Genomic DNA, 13,930 nt, shown 5'->3' on the forward strand with positions numbered 1-13,930 from the left:
AAAGACTCCATCTCAATAAACAAAAAATCCACAAAAATTAACTGGGCGTGGGTGTGTGCCTGTAGTCCCAGCTACTCAGGAGGGTATGGTATCACTGTACTCCATCCTGGGAGACAGGGCAAGACTCTTGTTTCAAAAAAAAAAAAAAAACTCTAGGAGAGCCTATGGGATGGGAAAGAACGTGGCCACCTGCCAGGTGTGACGTCCCTATTCTTCCTTTTTTTTTTTTTTTGAGGCGGAGTTTCGCTCTTGTTACCCAGGCTGGAGTGCAATGGCGCGATCTCGGCTCACCGCAACCTCCGCCTCCTGGGTTCAGGCAATTCTCCTGCCTCAGCCTCCTGAGTAGCTGGGATTACAGGCATGCGCCACCATGCCCAGCTGATTTTTTGTATTTTTAGTAGAGACGGGGTTTCACCATGTTGACCAGGATGGTCTCGATCTCTTGACCTCGTGATCCACCCGCCTCGGCCTCCCAAAGTGCTGGGATTATAGGCGTGAGTCACCGCGCCCGGCCTCCTATTCTTCCTACTACCCCTCCTAGTCCAGGCTGTGTCAGGGCACCCCACGGGCTCTCATCATGCCTTGACCATCGGTGCTTCAGCTTTAAGGTCCTGCTCAGTCGTGTCTTGTGGAAGCCTCTCCCGACTCCTGGGGACACACCCACCTGTCCCCCATTGCTTAGTCCACCACTCGGTTCCAGGGGATCATTTAACCTTCAAGTCTTAGTGTCCCTGGCTTCAAACCCCAGAGCAGGTGGCAGCCCCTGAGGACTCTCATGCCCCCCAAAACCCGAGCTCAGATCTGTGTAGCCTTGGGCCAGCAGTTCAACCTCCCTGAGCCCCACTTGCGTCATGTGGGAAACAGGAATGAAGTCCCGCAGCCCTGGGGGTTGTTGGGAGAAAGGCACTGGGTAGCAGGACTGACAGAAAGAGCTGCCAGAGGGGGCAGAGAGCAAAGGGCAAGAAGGCAGCAGCCAGCTGGCAGCTGTCAGCAGGTCACGGGGGTGAAGGAGGCCCCTGGGCTCACTGTCCACATAGGGACCAAGCTGGTTCCAGGCCAAGGTCAATGTCTGAGATCTGGACCAGTCGGGGCTGCAGCCCAGACCACTCACCTGCACCATAGCTAATGTGTCCCCAGGACCCCACGAATGGGCTTTGCACAGGTGGTCAAAGTTCCTTCTGTAGGCTCCCTTTATTTTTTCTCTTAAAAATTATTTTCCTTAAAAAAATTTTTTTTTGGGCCAGGCGCGGTGGCTCACGCCTGTAATCGCAGCACACTGGGAGCCTGAGGTGGGTGGATCACGAGGTCAACAGATCCAGACTATCCAGGCCAACATGGTGAAAACCCATCTCTACTAAAAAATATAAAAATTAGCTGGGTGTGGTGGCACATGCCTGTAGTCCCAGCTACTTGGGAGGCTAAGGCAGGTGAATTGCTTGAACCCGGGAGGCAGAGGTTGCAGTGAGCCGAGATTGTGCCACTGCACTCCAGCCTGGTGACAGACCCACACTCGTCTCAAAACAAAATTTTTTTTTTTGCCAGGCACGGTGGCTCACGCCGGTAATCCCAGCACTTGGGGAGGCCAAGGCGGGCGGATCACCTGAGGTCGCTCCAAAGCGAGCCTGATGCACGTCTTTGCCCAGCAGAGCTCAAGTGCACCCCGAGAGGACCCACGGGCAGAAAGCAAAGGTAGGGCCAGCCTGCAAACTGCCTGGGCAGAGCCACTAACTCAGCATTTGGACGAAAGTTCTGACCAGTCACCAACTGACGTCTCAGCTTGGCTGACCCAGGGGTGACTCCTTCAAAAGAAAAACAAGAGGAGCCGAGCGCAGTGTAATCCCAGCATTTGGGGAGGCTGAGGCCGGTGGATCATGAGGTCAAGAGCTCAAGACCACCCTGGCCAACATGGATTTAAAGACTTCAAAGCAGCTATTAAAAATAGATGCAGGGCCGGGCACGGTGGCTCAAGCCTGTAATCCCAGCACTTTGGGAGGCCAAGGCGGGTGGATCACAAGGTCAAGAGATCGAGACCATCCTGGTCAACATGGTGAAACCCTGTCTCTACTAAAACTACAAAAAATTAGCTGGGCATGGTGGCGCGTGCCTGTAGTCCCAGCTACTCAGGAGGCTGAGGCAGGAGAATTGCCTGAACCCAGGAGGCGGAGGTTGCGGTGAGCCGAGATCGCACCATTGCACTCCAGCCTGGGTAACAAGAGCGAAACTCCGTCTCAAAAAAAAAAAAAAAAAAAAAAAAAATAGATGCAAGGTGGGCTTGGTGGCACACTTCTATGGACCCAGATACTGTGGAGGCTGCAGAGGGAGGATTATCTGAGCTCTGAACTGAGGCTGTAGTGAACTATGACTGCGCTACTGCACTCCAGCCTGGGCAACAGAGCAATACCCTGTCTTGATTTAAAAAACAGGGTGAGGTAGGAGGATTGGTTGAGCTCAGGAGTTCGAGACCAGCCTGGGTGACATGGTGATACCCCGCCTCTACTAAAAACACAAAAATTAATGGCCAGGTTATTCTCTGCACTTTGGGAGGCCAAGGCAGGTGGATCACCTAAGGTCAGCCTGGCCAACATAATGAAAGCCTGTCTCTACTAAAGATACAAAAAATTAGCTGGGCATGATGGCCTGTAATGCCAGCTCCTCAGGAGGCTGAGGCAGGATAATGGCTTGAACCTGGGAGGCAGAGGTTGCAGTGAGCTGAGATCATGCCTCTACATTCTAGCCTGGGTGACGCAGACTTCGCCTCAAAAAAAAAAAAAAAAAAAAACCTCAAATTATTTTCTGGATTTAGAAGCCCTCCCTGACCACCGGGATTCCCATTATGCCCCGCGCTTCCTGCGTCATGGGCCTGACTGAGAGTTCTATGTGACGTCTGCCCGTTTCTGTGATGGTCTCCCCAACCCAGCCTTCGCCACAGGCAGGGAAGGGATGGAGCTGCCCGCTCCCCGCACTGCAGGACCCAGGTGAACACACGCTGGAGAGCTGCAGCAGCAAAGGCCACCTGCGTAGCCAGGTAAGTAAGTCCTCTTCCCCTGCTGCGTCTTCAGGATCCTCCTCTGTGAAACAGGTCCCATGGATTCTGGTGCTGGGAGGACGGGGACCTGGACACGAGGTGGCCCCACCACTACTGCTGGCAGAAACCCTGGGAGCCAGGCATGAGTTCACCTGCAGGCTGTGCGTTTTGTTGTTGGTTTAATTTATTACTGATTGACATCCAGTGACACTGACATACCCTCGCCGGACTCCAGCGAGTCTGACCTGTCCAGTAAAATACAGTACGAGGAGTGGACGGTGACGCACATGCATCCACGCTGAACTACAGTGACTCCAAACTGCGGCGCGACAGTACTGCCGGGAAAGGAAAAGAAAAACAGGTATCATGTGTTCCCAATTCAGAATTCTCTCTCTCTCTCTTTAGACAGTTAATGCTGTTACAAACGCTACTGATGCCAGGACGGGGCGAGTCACAAACAGTCCTACATCTTCTCTGCCGTATAAATATGGAAGATTCTTTTGTTTATACAGTTTTATCCCAAGTCTGAAACTACGTCTGTTGCTACCCGTTACTGCTAAGGCCTACGCCACCTTGGCTCTGGAACGAGGGGCTCGGGGTCGAGACTGGAATGTCGGGGTTCAGTCTTCCTCGCTGCCACTTCCTGAGCGGTCCTGGAGAGGAGACAGGAGAGAGTGTGTGTTGGTTGCGCCTGCCAGGGAACCTTGGAGGAGCAGTCCCTGTGCCCACATGAGACTCTCTCGGGACCTGTGAGGCTCCACGTGCCTTCCCTGCTCCGTCCTATGTCACTTGCCTGGCCTTGGGCCCCTGACCTACAGCTTCCAAAACATTTTGGCTCTTCCTGACTGTGAAAGATCTTTGCGCTTTCATATAATTTTTTTTTTTTTTTTGAGACAGAATGCAGTGGTGCAATCTTGGCTTACCACAACCTCCGCCTCCTGGGTTCAAGCAATTGTCCTTCCCCAGCCTCCTGAGTATCTGGGATTACAGGCACGTGCCACCACACCTGGCTAATTTTTGTCTTTTTAGTAGAGACAGGGTGTCACGATATAGTTCAAGCTGGTTCTGAATTCCTGACCTCGTGATTCACCCACCTTGGCCTCCCAAAGTGCTGGGATTACAAGCATGAGCCACCGTACCCAGTCCTTTTATTTTTATTAAAAAAATTTTTTTTTGCCAGGTACGGTGGCTCAAGCCTGTAATCCCAGCACTTTGGGAGGCCGAGGCGGGTGGATCACGAGGTCAAGAGATCAAGACCATCCTGGTCAACATGGTGAAACCCCGTCTCTACTAAAACTACAAAAAAACATTAGCTGGGCATGGTGGCGCGTGCCTGTAATCCCAGCTACTCAGGAGGCTGAGGCAGGAGAATTGCCTGAACCCAGGAGGTGGAGGTTGCGGTGAGCCGAGATCACGCCATTGCACTCCAGCCTGGGTAACAAGAGTGAAACTCCATCTCAAAAAAAAAAAATTTTTTTTAGACAGGGTCTTGCTCTGTTGCCCAGGCTGAAGTGCAGTGGTGCGATTACGGCTCTCTACAGCCTCTACCTCCCAGGCTCAAGTAATCCTCCTGCCTCAGCTTCCCAAAGTGCTGGGATTAACAGGTGTGAGCCACCAGGCCTGGCCTCATAAAGCCTTTTTAAGCAGCCTGGCATGGGCCATAAAACACGCTGCTCTGGGTTGGGCAAGAGAGATACCACCACAGCCCAGACCCTCCTGTCTGGCACATGGGCCTCCCTTCCCCATGAGGACTTCCTGAATGTCCTCAAAGTTCACGTGCCTGTTTTGTCAGACTAATTCCCAGGCACAGAAATTTCCTGCTTCTGTAATGACAAAATGGCATTCATCAGGCTTCAGTGGGAGCCAGGCCCCGAGCAGGGGCAGCCCCCATAATCCATGCAGCCTCCTTGCTTTACTAAGAGGAAACTGAAGCTTTCAGAAGCAAAATGACCTGCCAGGTCCCATAGCCAGGAAGAGATGATGTAGCTTATTTACAGCTAGCAAGTGGGCCGGGCGCAGTGGCTCACGCCTGTAATCCCAGCACTTTGGGAGGCCGAGGCGGGTGGATCAGGAGGTCAAGAGATCGAGACCATCCTGGCCAAATGGTGAAACCCCATCTCTACTAAAATACAGAAAAATCATGGGGCATGGTGGTGCGTGCCTGTAGTCACAGCTGCTTGGGAGGCTGAGGCAGGAGAATCACTTGAAGCCAGGAGGTAGAGGTTGCAGTGAGCTGAAATGATGCCACTGCATGCCAGCCTGGCAACAGAGCGACACTCTGTCTCAAAGCCAGTAAATGTATCTGTTCAGGGTCCTCCACTGCCCCCCAGAAACTTTCCACTGTGCACCACTAAGGAGATGGGGCACTGCCTGGTGGGTCCCCAATCCTGGCACCTCCCACCTGACCCTAATCAAGCCCTGGCCTGCCCAGCCTCAGCCCAGAAGCCCTGGTGTCCTGGGCCCACCTCCTGCCCGTCCTGAGCCCTCAGGTCCCCCAGTCCCCAGACGCCCACAGGTACTGACAGCTGGTTTTAGAGTCACACAGGCCTGGGCTTGAGTGGCAGCTCTGCCATGTACTTGCTGTGTGACCAGGGGCCAGCCATGGAAGGTGAAGCCTCAGTTTCCCCATCTGCAGAGTGGGAGTATCGCCCCACAGGGCCATCCCGTCAGGACCCTGGGCTGCCTCCTGCTGCCCGCCACCCCTGCCTGCTCTGCCTGCCCTGGGGCCCGGCCTCACCTCCTCTTGTTCCTCCTCACTGTCGTCGTCACTTACGACCGGCTTGGCTCGGGACCCTCGGCTCGGCCGCCGCCGGCTGCCCTTCAGCCGGTCCTGTGTCTTCTCCTTCCGGCCAAGCTTGATCTTCACTTTGACAGATCGAGCTGGAGGGGACCAGGAGGGAAAAGGAGCCGTGAGCTCTGGGAACACAGTACCCCCATAGCAAGGGGCATCTGGAAGCTGGGAGGGCTGTGAACAGCTGGGGCCTTCAGGGCTCTCAGACCGGCATAAACCCTGGCATCGTGAACCCACCCGGGACTCACACTCAGATTCGGAGCCTTCCTCCTCGCCCTCTTCCTCCTCCTCACTCTCCTCGCCTTCGCTGTCATCCTCCTTCTCAATTTTCTGCCGTACGCTGGTGAAGACCGACTGCAGGACGATGGAGTCTTCATAGATCTGGGTGGAGACACCAGGGGCTTGAGTGGATGGGCCCGATGGGAGGGCTGCCTGCCTGGCCCCAGCACCAGCCCTGTCTTGCCCCTGGACAGCTGATCAGTGACCAGTACAATTCTCAGTGGGCCGGGGCTTCAGCCCACCCAGGGTGGAGGGCCCTCTCCATAATCGTCCTGCACAGGTGCCCCAGAAAGCATCAGGCTTCTGCAGTGCTCCAGGATCAACGGTCAGGCACACTGGTTTGGGACTGGCTGCAGGTGCCTTCGTCCTCCTGCAGAAGCTCTGAGAAGGTCTGCAATAACATTAGAAAAGCATGCCCCTAGGGCTGGGCGAGGTGGCCCACACCTCTAATCCCAGCCCAGGCGGGAGGATCAGGAGGTCAAGAGATCAAGAGCATCCTGGCCAACATGGTAAAACCCCATCTCTACTAAAAATGCAAAAATTAGCTGGGTGTCGTAGTGGCGCCTGTAGTTCCAACTACTCGGGAGGCTGAGGCAGGAGAATTGCTTGAACCCAGGAGGCTGAGGTTGCAGTGAGCCAAGATCATGCCACTACACTCCAGCCCGGGCGAAGAGTAAGACTCTGTGTTTTTTTTTTAAAAAAAAAAAAAAAAAAAAAAGCAAGCTCCGTGTGGAAGCCAGCATCTTCCCCAAACTCATCAAAGTCAAATCTTTTTTTCTGAGGGGTATCAATCCCAAACACACTAAGAAAACTTTGCCAACCTGAGGCTGTGTGTGTGTGTGCGTCACTTCCATCACGGGAAAGAACACATCCATAGCGTTCCTTTGAAAACAGTATGCCCCAAGGAATTTAAAATTCCAACAGACAGAGGACTCTGCGTCTACTTCTTCTGTTGCGCCTATCTTTATTTTCTTCAGTAAATACTCATTGTTTTTGTAATTACTAAAATATCCCAAATTGTTTGAAATTAAAAAAAAATTATTTTGAGACAGGGGCTTGCTATGTTTCCCAGGCTGGTCTTGAACTCCTGGTCTCATGTGATCCTCCCGCCTCAGACTCCCAAAGTGCGGGGATTACCGGCATGAACCACCACACCTTGCAGGAATTGTGTGGTTCTTTTTTTGGTTGGTGTTTTTTTTGTTTTGAGACTGGGTTTCACTCTCGGTGCCCAGGCTGGAGTTCAACAGCATGACCTTGGCTCACTGCAACTTCCGCCTCCGGGACTCAAGCGATTCTCCTGCCTCAGCCTCCCAAGCAGTCGGGATTACAGGCCCCCGCCACCATGCCCAGCTAATTTTTGTATTTTTAGTAGAGATGGGGTTTCACCATGTTGGCCAAGCTGATCTTGAACTCCTAACCTCAGGTGATCCACCTGCCTGGGCCTCCCAAAGTGTTGGGATTATAGGTGTGAGCCACCACGCTTAGCCAGGGAATTTTTTTTTGAGACGGAGTTTCACTCATGTTACCCAGGCTGGAGTGCAATGGCGCGATCTTGGCTCACCACAACCTCCGCCTCCTGGGTTCAGGCAATTCTCCTGCTTCAGCCTCCTGAGTAGCTGGGATTACAGGCACGCACCACCATGCCCAGCTAATTTTTTGTATTTTTAGTAGAGACGGGGTTTCACCATGTTGACCAGGATGGTCTCGATCTCTTGACCTTGTGATCCACCCGCCTCGGCCTCCCAAAGTGCTAGGATTACAGGCTTGAGCCACCGCGCCCGGCCAGGGAATTGTTTTTAACCCGTCAATTCAGAAGGGACGGAGGGGTGGGTTGGTTCGAAGCCCAGCTGTGGGAGTAGCCCATCCCCACCTCCACGTGGTGCCCTTACCAGGGAGCCCTCCAGGTTGAAGGTCTGCGCGTTCTGGCACAGCAGCATGACGTCCTTCTCCAGGTCGTTGAGGCTGCGGTACTTGTGGTTGCGGATGCGCTCCTGCAAGGGGTGAGAAGAGCAGGCCTTACCTCTGGACCCCCACCTCCCCTTCTTGCAGTCCCTGCTGTGTGCTGGGAACCCCGAGGGCTAGGATTCCTCACGCCTATGAGTATGTGGCTGAAGCCCCAGCCTTGGTAACATGGCTCACCAGACACAGGAATTGCATGACCGAGGCCCAGCACTGAATGAGTGACCTCGAAGGAGCAGCCAACACCAACAGCCCACTGACATCCCTCGGGACACCCCCAACCCCCACAAGGAACCCCAAAAGCCCATGAACAGGTCCCTAACCGGGTAGCCCAAGGCCCTGCCCAGGTGGTTTCTGGTCATTCTTCCCATATACCACCGTGCTCAGATGGGGGTGCCCCTACGTCAGACTCCCCCCCTGCGCAGAAGCATGTCAGGGTTACCTTTATCTTCTTGAAGTCCACGGGCTTGCGGATGAGCTCGTAGTACTCGGGCAGCTCCTTTCGAGAGGGCAGCTGGATGAAGACCTCACTCAGCTGCCGTCCACTGCTGCTGCAAGGCAGAACCGGCGGGTGTCACCTCCGGGCCCGCCCACCCACCCAGGGGCCCCCACCCCATCTCAGCAGGACCCCACACTGAGAACAGAGAGGATGAGAAATTCAAACTCGGCTCAGGAGGTATTTCTTGCATACGTGCTTTCTGTGGCTTCTGGAACATTCCCCAGAGACAACCACACACACAGGCCCGTCATGCATTTGTTTTTGAGACAGGGTTGTGCTCTGTTGTTCAGGCTGGAGTGCAGTGGTGCAATCGTGGCTCACCGCAGCCTCAACCTCCTGGGCTCAAGCGAGCTTCCTAGCATAGCCTCTCGAGTAGCTGGGACCATCACACACCGCTAAAATTTTTTGTACAAACATGAGTCTCACTATTTTGCCGAGGCTGGTCTCAAACCTCTGGCCTCAAGCAATCCTCCCTCCTAAGCCTTTGAAGGTGCTGGGATTATAGGCAGAAGCCACAGCACCTGGCCTGGGATGCATCTGGATCTCTACTCTGTCCTCACTGAAGACTGATCTAACTCCCTCAGCCCCACAGGAAATGCCCTGGTGCACTCAGCACAGCGGGTGGTGATGAGATGCTGCCAGGCCTCATGTTCCTGCTCCCAGCTCTTACCAGGTTATGCCCATACCTGAGCCTGGCTCAGGAGGACATGGTGGGTGGGGACAGAAGCTCTGAGAGCTGACCTTGTTCTGATGGAACCCAGTCTGCAGGCTGGGAAAATGAGAACGCATGGCAAATGCACTCTCCTCTCTACTTTGGCCCAGAGGAAGGGCCTAGCCAGGGAATGTCCCCAAGCAGGGTGCCAGCAGGCAGATGAAGCCTGAAAGTGGCCAATGGCACCACGAAGGGGGAGCTGAGCTTGGGTCATGACAACTCCGGCTGCCTCATCAGCACCGCTGCTTTCCTCATGTTCTCTTGTTGCCCAGACTGGACTGCAATGGCCTGATCTCGACTCTGCAACCTCCACCTCCCGGGTTCAAGTGATTCTCCTGCCTCACCCTTCTGAGTAGCTGGGATTACAGACCTGTGCTACCATGCAAGGCTGATTTTTTATTTTTAGTAGAGACGGGGTTTCTCCATGTTGGTCGGGTTGTTCTCAAGCTCCTGAGTTCAGGTGATTTGCCCGCTTTGGCCTCCCTAAGTGCTGGGATTATGAGCCACCACAGTCTGCCCTCATGTTCTTTTCTACAGATGCACCTGCCGCTCTGTGGCCCTGGAGAAATACGTGAATCCCCTTTGAGTCAGGAAACGTGTGTCCAACCTGCAGCTCAGGCAGAGCAGGCCTGTACCTACCTCTTTCCCCACCTAAGCCAGCATGTCCTATTCTCCGCTCCGCGGAATTTCTAAGCACACAGCTCTCCCCTCTCTTCATGATGGCCATATCCACCTTACACCTGTTACACCGTAAAGCACAGCAAGAGCTGTCTCTACGCTGTGAAGAGGGACACACAGCATAGGCAAGAGCGACACAACGGCCCTAACGCGATCGTCTCTTCTGTGAAAAGCGGTGCACTATGCAATTTTATTTTAGAAATGCCAGTTGTAGGCCGGGTGCGGTGGCCTATGCCTGAAATCTCAGCACTCTGGAAGGCCAAAGCAGGAGGACTTGCTTGAGCCCAGGAGTTTGAGACCACCCTGGGCAATGTGGCAAAACTCCATTTTTATTTCACTGGAGAACCGCAAACCAAACACGCGTTCCTGAGTGTGCACAGCCCACATGCCCAGCAGTGGGAACTGGGCATGGCTGGTGTGTGCACCTTGGGACCTGCTGCTGCACTTGGCAACAGGGACAGCAAGGAGGGCTGAGGACAAGCCAGGCTAAGCCTGTTGTGCAGAGAAGCCAAGCACCGTTTCACAGGCTCTTCCAAACAGCTCCTCTTCCCATCTTTTGCCCACTTCCCTCCCCGGGGCATCCTTTGTTGGACACATTATTGCAAACACCTGCTGCAGTCTAGGAACTGTTTTTTTCTCTCTTTTTTGAGATGGAGTCTTGCTCTGTTGCCAGGCTGGAGTGCAGTGGCACGATCTTGGCTCACTGCAACCTCTGCCTCCCGGGTTTAAGGGATTCTCCTGCCTCAGCCTCCCGAGTAGCTGGGAATACAAGCACATGCCACCATGTCCAGCTAATTTTTATATTTTTAGTAGAGTGGGGTTTCACTGTGTTAGCCAGGATGGTCTCAAACTCCTGATCTTGTGATCTACCCGCCTCAGCCTCCCAAAGTGCTGGGATAACAGGCGTGAGCCACCGTTCCAGCCCTTTTTCTCTCCTTTTACAGACACAGTCTTATCACCACCCAGCCTGGAGAGCAGTGGTTCCATCCTAGTTCACTGTAGCCTCCAACTCCTCGGCTCAAGGGATCCTACTGCCTCAGCCTCCCAAGTTGCTAGGACTACAGGCACATGCCACAACACTTGGCTAATTTTAAAAAATATTTGGTAGAGATGGGGTCTCACTATGTTGCCCAGGCTGGTCTCAAACTCCTGGTCTCAAGGGATCCTCCCACATCAGCCTCCCAAAGCACTGGGATTACAGGTGTGAGTCACTGCGCTCAGCCCAGTGTAAATATGTTGCAACTGCTCAGTTCTGTCGCTGTTCCATAAAAGGAACCACAGACAATGCAGAAATCAGTGGGCCGTGGCTGCATGCCAACAATACTTTATCAACACTGAGATAAGAACTGCATTTTCTTTTTCTTTTTTTTTTTTTTTTGAGATAGAGTCTCACTCTGTCACACAGGCTGGAGTGCAATGGTATGATCTTGGCTCATTGCAACCTCCACCTCCCAAGTAGCTGGGACTACAGGCACCCGTCACCATGCCTGGCTAATTTTTGTATTTTTAGTAGAAACAGGATATTGCCATGTTGGCCAGGCTGGTCTGGAACTCCTGGGTTCAAGTGATTCGCCTGCCTTGGCCTCCCAAAGTGTTGGGATTACAGGCATGAGCCACCGCACCCGGCCCACATGGTCTTTAGCATAGCAGCATCTGCCCTATCACTCTTGCTGGTAGGCTGATGGCCGGCGGGGTGCACTTCTGCAGCCTGCCTGCTGAGACTGTGTGTTCCAACAGAGTCATTACAAAGCATACCAAGGGGGGGTGCCCCCGACATACATGCGGCCTTGACACTTGGAGAGAGTGCACCAAATGCCTCAGCCACCAACTGCCAACTGCTATAAAGAACCCAGGAAAGAAGGTACTAACAGGCAATGCACAGCCCCACAAGGCCAAACCTAGCCCGGGGCCCACAGCAAACATTTCTGCATGTTCTGATTTTTTTTTTTTTTTTTTTTGAGACGGAGTTTTACTCTTGTTATCCAGGCTGGAGTGCAATGGCACGATCTCGGCTCACCGCAACCTCCGCCTCCTGGGTTTAGGCAATTCTCCTGCCTCAACCTCCTGAGTAGCTGGGATTTCAGGCACGCACCACCATGCCCAGCTAATTTTTTGTATTTTTAGTAGAGACGGGGTTTCACCATGTTGACCAGGATGGTCTCGATCTCTTGACCTCGTGATCCACCCGCCTCGGCCTCCCAAAGTGCTGGGATTACAGGCTTGAGCTACCATGCCCGGCCACGTTCTGATTTTAAAGTAAAATCTTCCACTTGCAACTTAGTTTCTTCATTCTGGTTTCGATTTTTGGCAGGTTCGTCAATGTGGTTTGAGATTTCAAACCACTGAGGAGAAATGCCCTTGGCCAAGGGCAGGTGTGTGGCTCAGGGCCCCTGTGAGGTCCATGGTGCTGGCGCAGCCCTGCTCAAGCCCCCAACCTCCCTCCAGCCTCCCAGCCTCTGCATTCACTGTCCTCTCTTCCCAGGGGACACTGCTCACACCTCCTGTTCTGCTTATGTGGCTTTTCCCACTAGAGCCACCGCAAGTCCCTGGACCACCAGGGCAGCACTCCCCACATGGTACCACAGAGCACTCCAGCCTGTTCCCACTGCAGCCCTGAGGAGGACGTGCATGTCACTGCACTCTGAGTACACAATGGAAAGCACTGTAGCTGTGACGGCCGGCAGTGCCACACTCCGGGGCCTTGGGAGGAGGGGCCTCATGGCTGTGAATCTGAGTGCAGAGGGACAGAGTGAAATATTCCCAGACAAGACAACTGTCCACATATGATAAGGTCAACACATAGGGCAGGTCAAACACAATCCCGCCAGTATAAAGTATAACCTAGGGGCTGTATCTCCAACGACCAAAGGCAGTACTCGAAAAGATTCACCTGACAGGAAGGGCACCCCTGCCTCTCCAAAAGGGTCTGGCCCCAACACCGCATTGGGTGTCCAGCTTAGCCACTTCTATCCTCAGGTGTCGACACCTAGAGGGACAATGTGGCTCCCACCTGCAGTCATGGGCACACACTCCAGCTTGGTGAGGCAGGCTCCCGACTCCTAATCCAGAGGACAATGTCCCATGTTCACTCTTTGAATTGTTAGAACTCAGGTCTACACAGACACTCATCTCTTTTCAGGCTCCATATACTCAGTTCCCCAAACAGCTGAACTCATTAGGGGGTTCCAGAAGGCAAGTTAGAAAACAAAAATTCCAGCCAGACGTGGTGGTGGTACACGCCTATCATCCCAGCTCATTGGGTGGCAGGAGAATCACACGAATCTGGAAGGCGGAGGTTGCAGGGAGCCAAGTGTGCACCACTGCACTCCAGCCTGGATGACAGAGCAAGGCTTCATCTCAAAAAAAAAAAAAATCCAGTTGAAAGAAATTTCTTTTCTTCTCTTGGAAAGGAGCAATTGAAAGTTGGAGACAAAAAAGTGAGCTGTTCTGCTGTGTCTGACGTTATTCCACTCAAGGTCTTCTTAGCCTGGTGCAGCTGTGTGGGGCCAAGGAAGGGCCAAGTGACATAGCACTACCTGCCTGCCACACAGTCAGTGGTGTGGAACCTTCCAGGGGTCTGACAGATGTGTCATAAAGAATGTAACTTCTAAGGCTGGGTGTGGTGGCTCACACCTGTAATCTCAGTATTTTGGGAGGCCAAGCGGGGGTGGATCACCTAAGGTCCGGAGTTCGAGATCAGTCTGGTCAACATGGTAAGACTCCATGCCTACTAAAAATACAAAAAATTAGCTGGGTGTGGTGGCACACGCCTGTAGTCCCAGCTGCTCAGGAGGCTGAGGCAGGAGAATCACTTGAACCTGGGAGGTGGAGGCTGCAGGGAGCCAAGATCGTGCCACTGCAACTCCAGCCTGGGCAACAAGAGCAAAACTCCGTCTTTAAAATAATAGGAATAAGATAAAAAGAATGTAACTTCTAGCCAGTGATGAGCAAAAAAAAAAAAAAAAAAAAAAAAAAAAAAAAAAAATT

The 13,930-nt window shown here is 53.2% G+C and overlaps 1 protein-coding gene across 14 annotated transcripts in view; it reads right to left on the bottom strand.

Moving 5' to 3' along the window:
- Window positions 1–3,187: 3,187 nt before the first annotated feature.
- Window positions 3,188–13,930, bottom strand: part of SMARCA4 (SWI/SNF related, matrix associated, actin dependent regulator of chromatin, subfamily a, member 4) — a 92,807-nt gene continuing 82,064 nt past the window's right edge. For 7 of the 14 annotated variants that reach the window (XM_032251741.1, XM_032251742.1, XM_032251745.1 and 4 more), the window contains 5 exons: window positions 8,497–8,605; window positions 7,985–8,086; window positions 6,065–6,197; window positions 5,763–5,905; window positions 3,188–3,678 (listed from right to left, as the gene is read on the bottom strand). In XM_032251741.1, coding sequence (XP_032107632.1) covers window positions 3,646–3,678; window positions 5,763–5,905; window positions 6,065–6,197; window positions 7,985–8,086; window positions 8,497–8,605 — 520 coding nt within the window. In that variant the 3' untranslated portion in view covers window positions 3,188–3,645. The remainder of the gene's footprint in view (window positions 3,679–5,762; window positions 5,906–6,064; window positions 6,198–7,984; window positions 8,087–8,496; window positions 8,606–13,930) is intronic. The other 7 variants (XM_032251750.1, XM_032251754.1, XM_032251753.1 and 4 more) reach the window with 3 other exon arrangements.

Source organism: Sapajus apella, unplaced genomic scaffold (genome assembly GCF_009761245.1).
Source record: "Sapajus apella isolate SASKATOON/1434 unplaced genomic scaffold, GSC_monkey_1.0 scaffold77, whole genome shotgun sequence".
Taxonomy (NCBI): domain Eukaryota; kingdom Metazoa; phylum Chordata; class Mammalia; order Primates; family Cebidae; genus Sapajus; species Sapajus apella.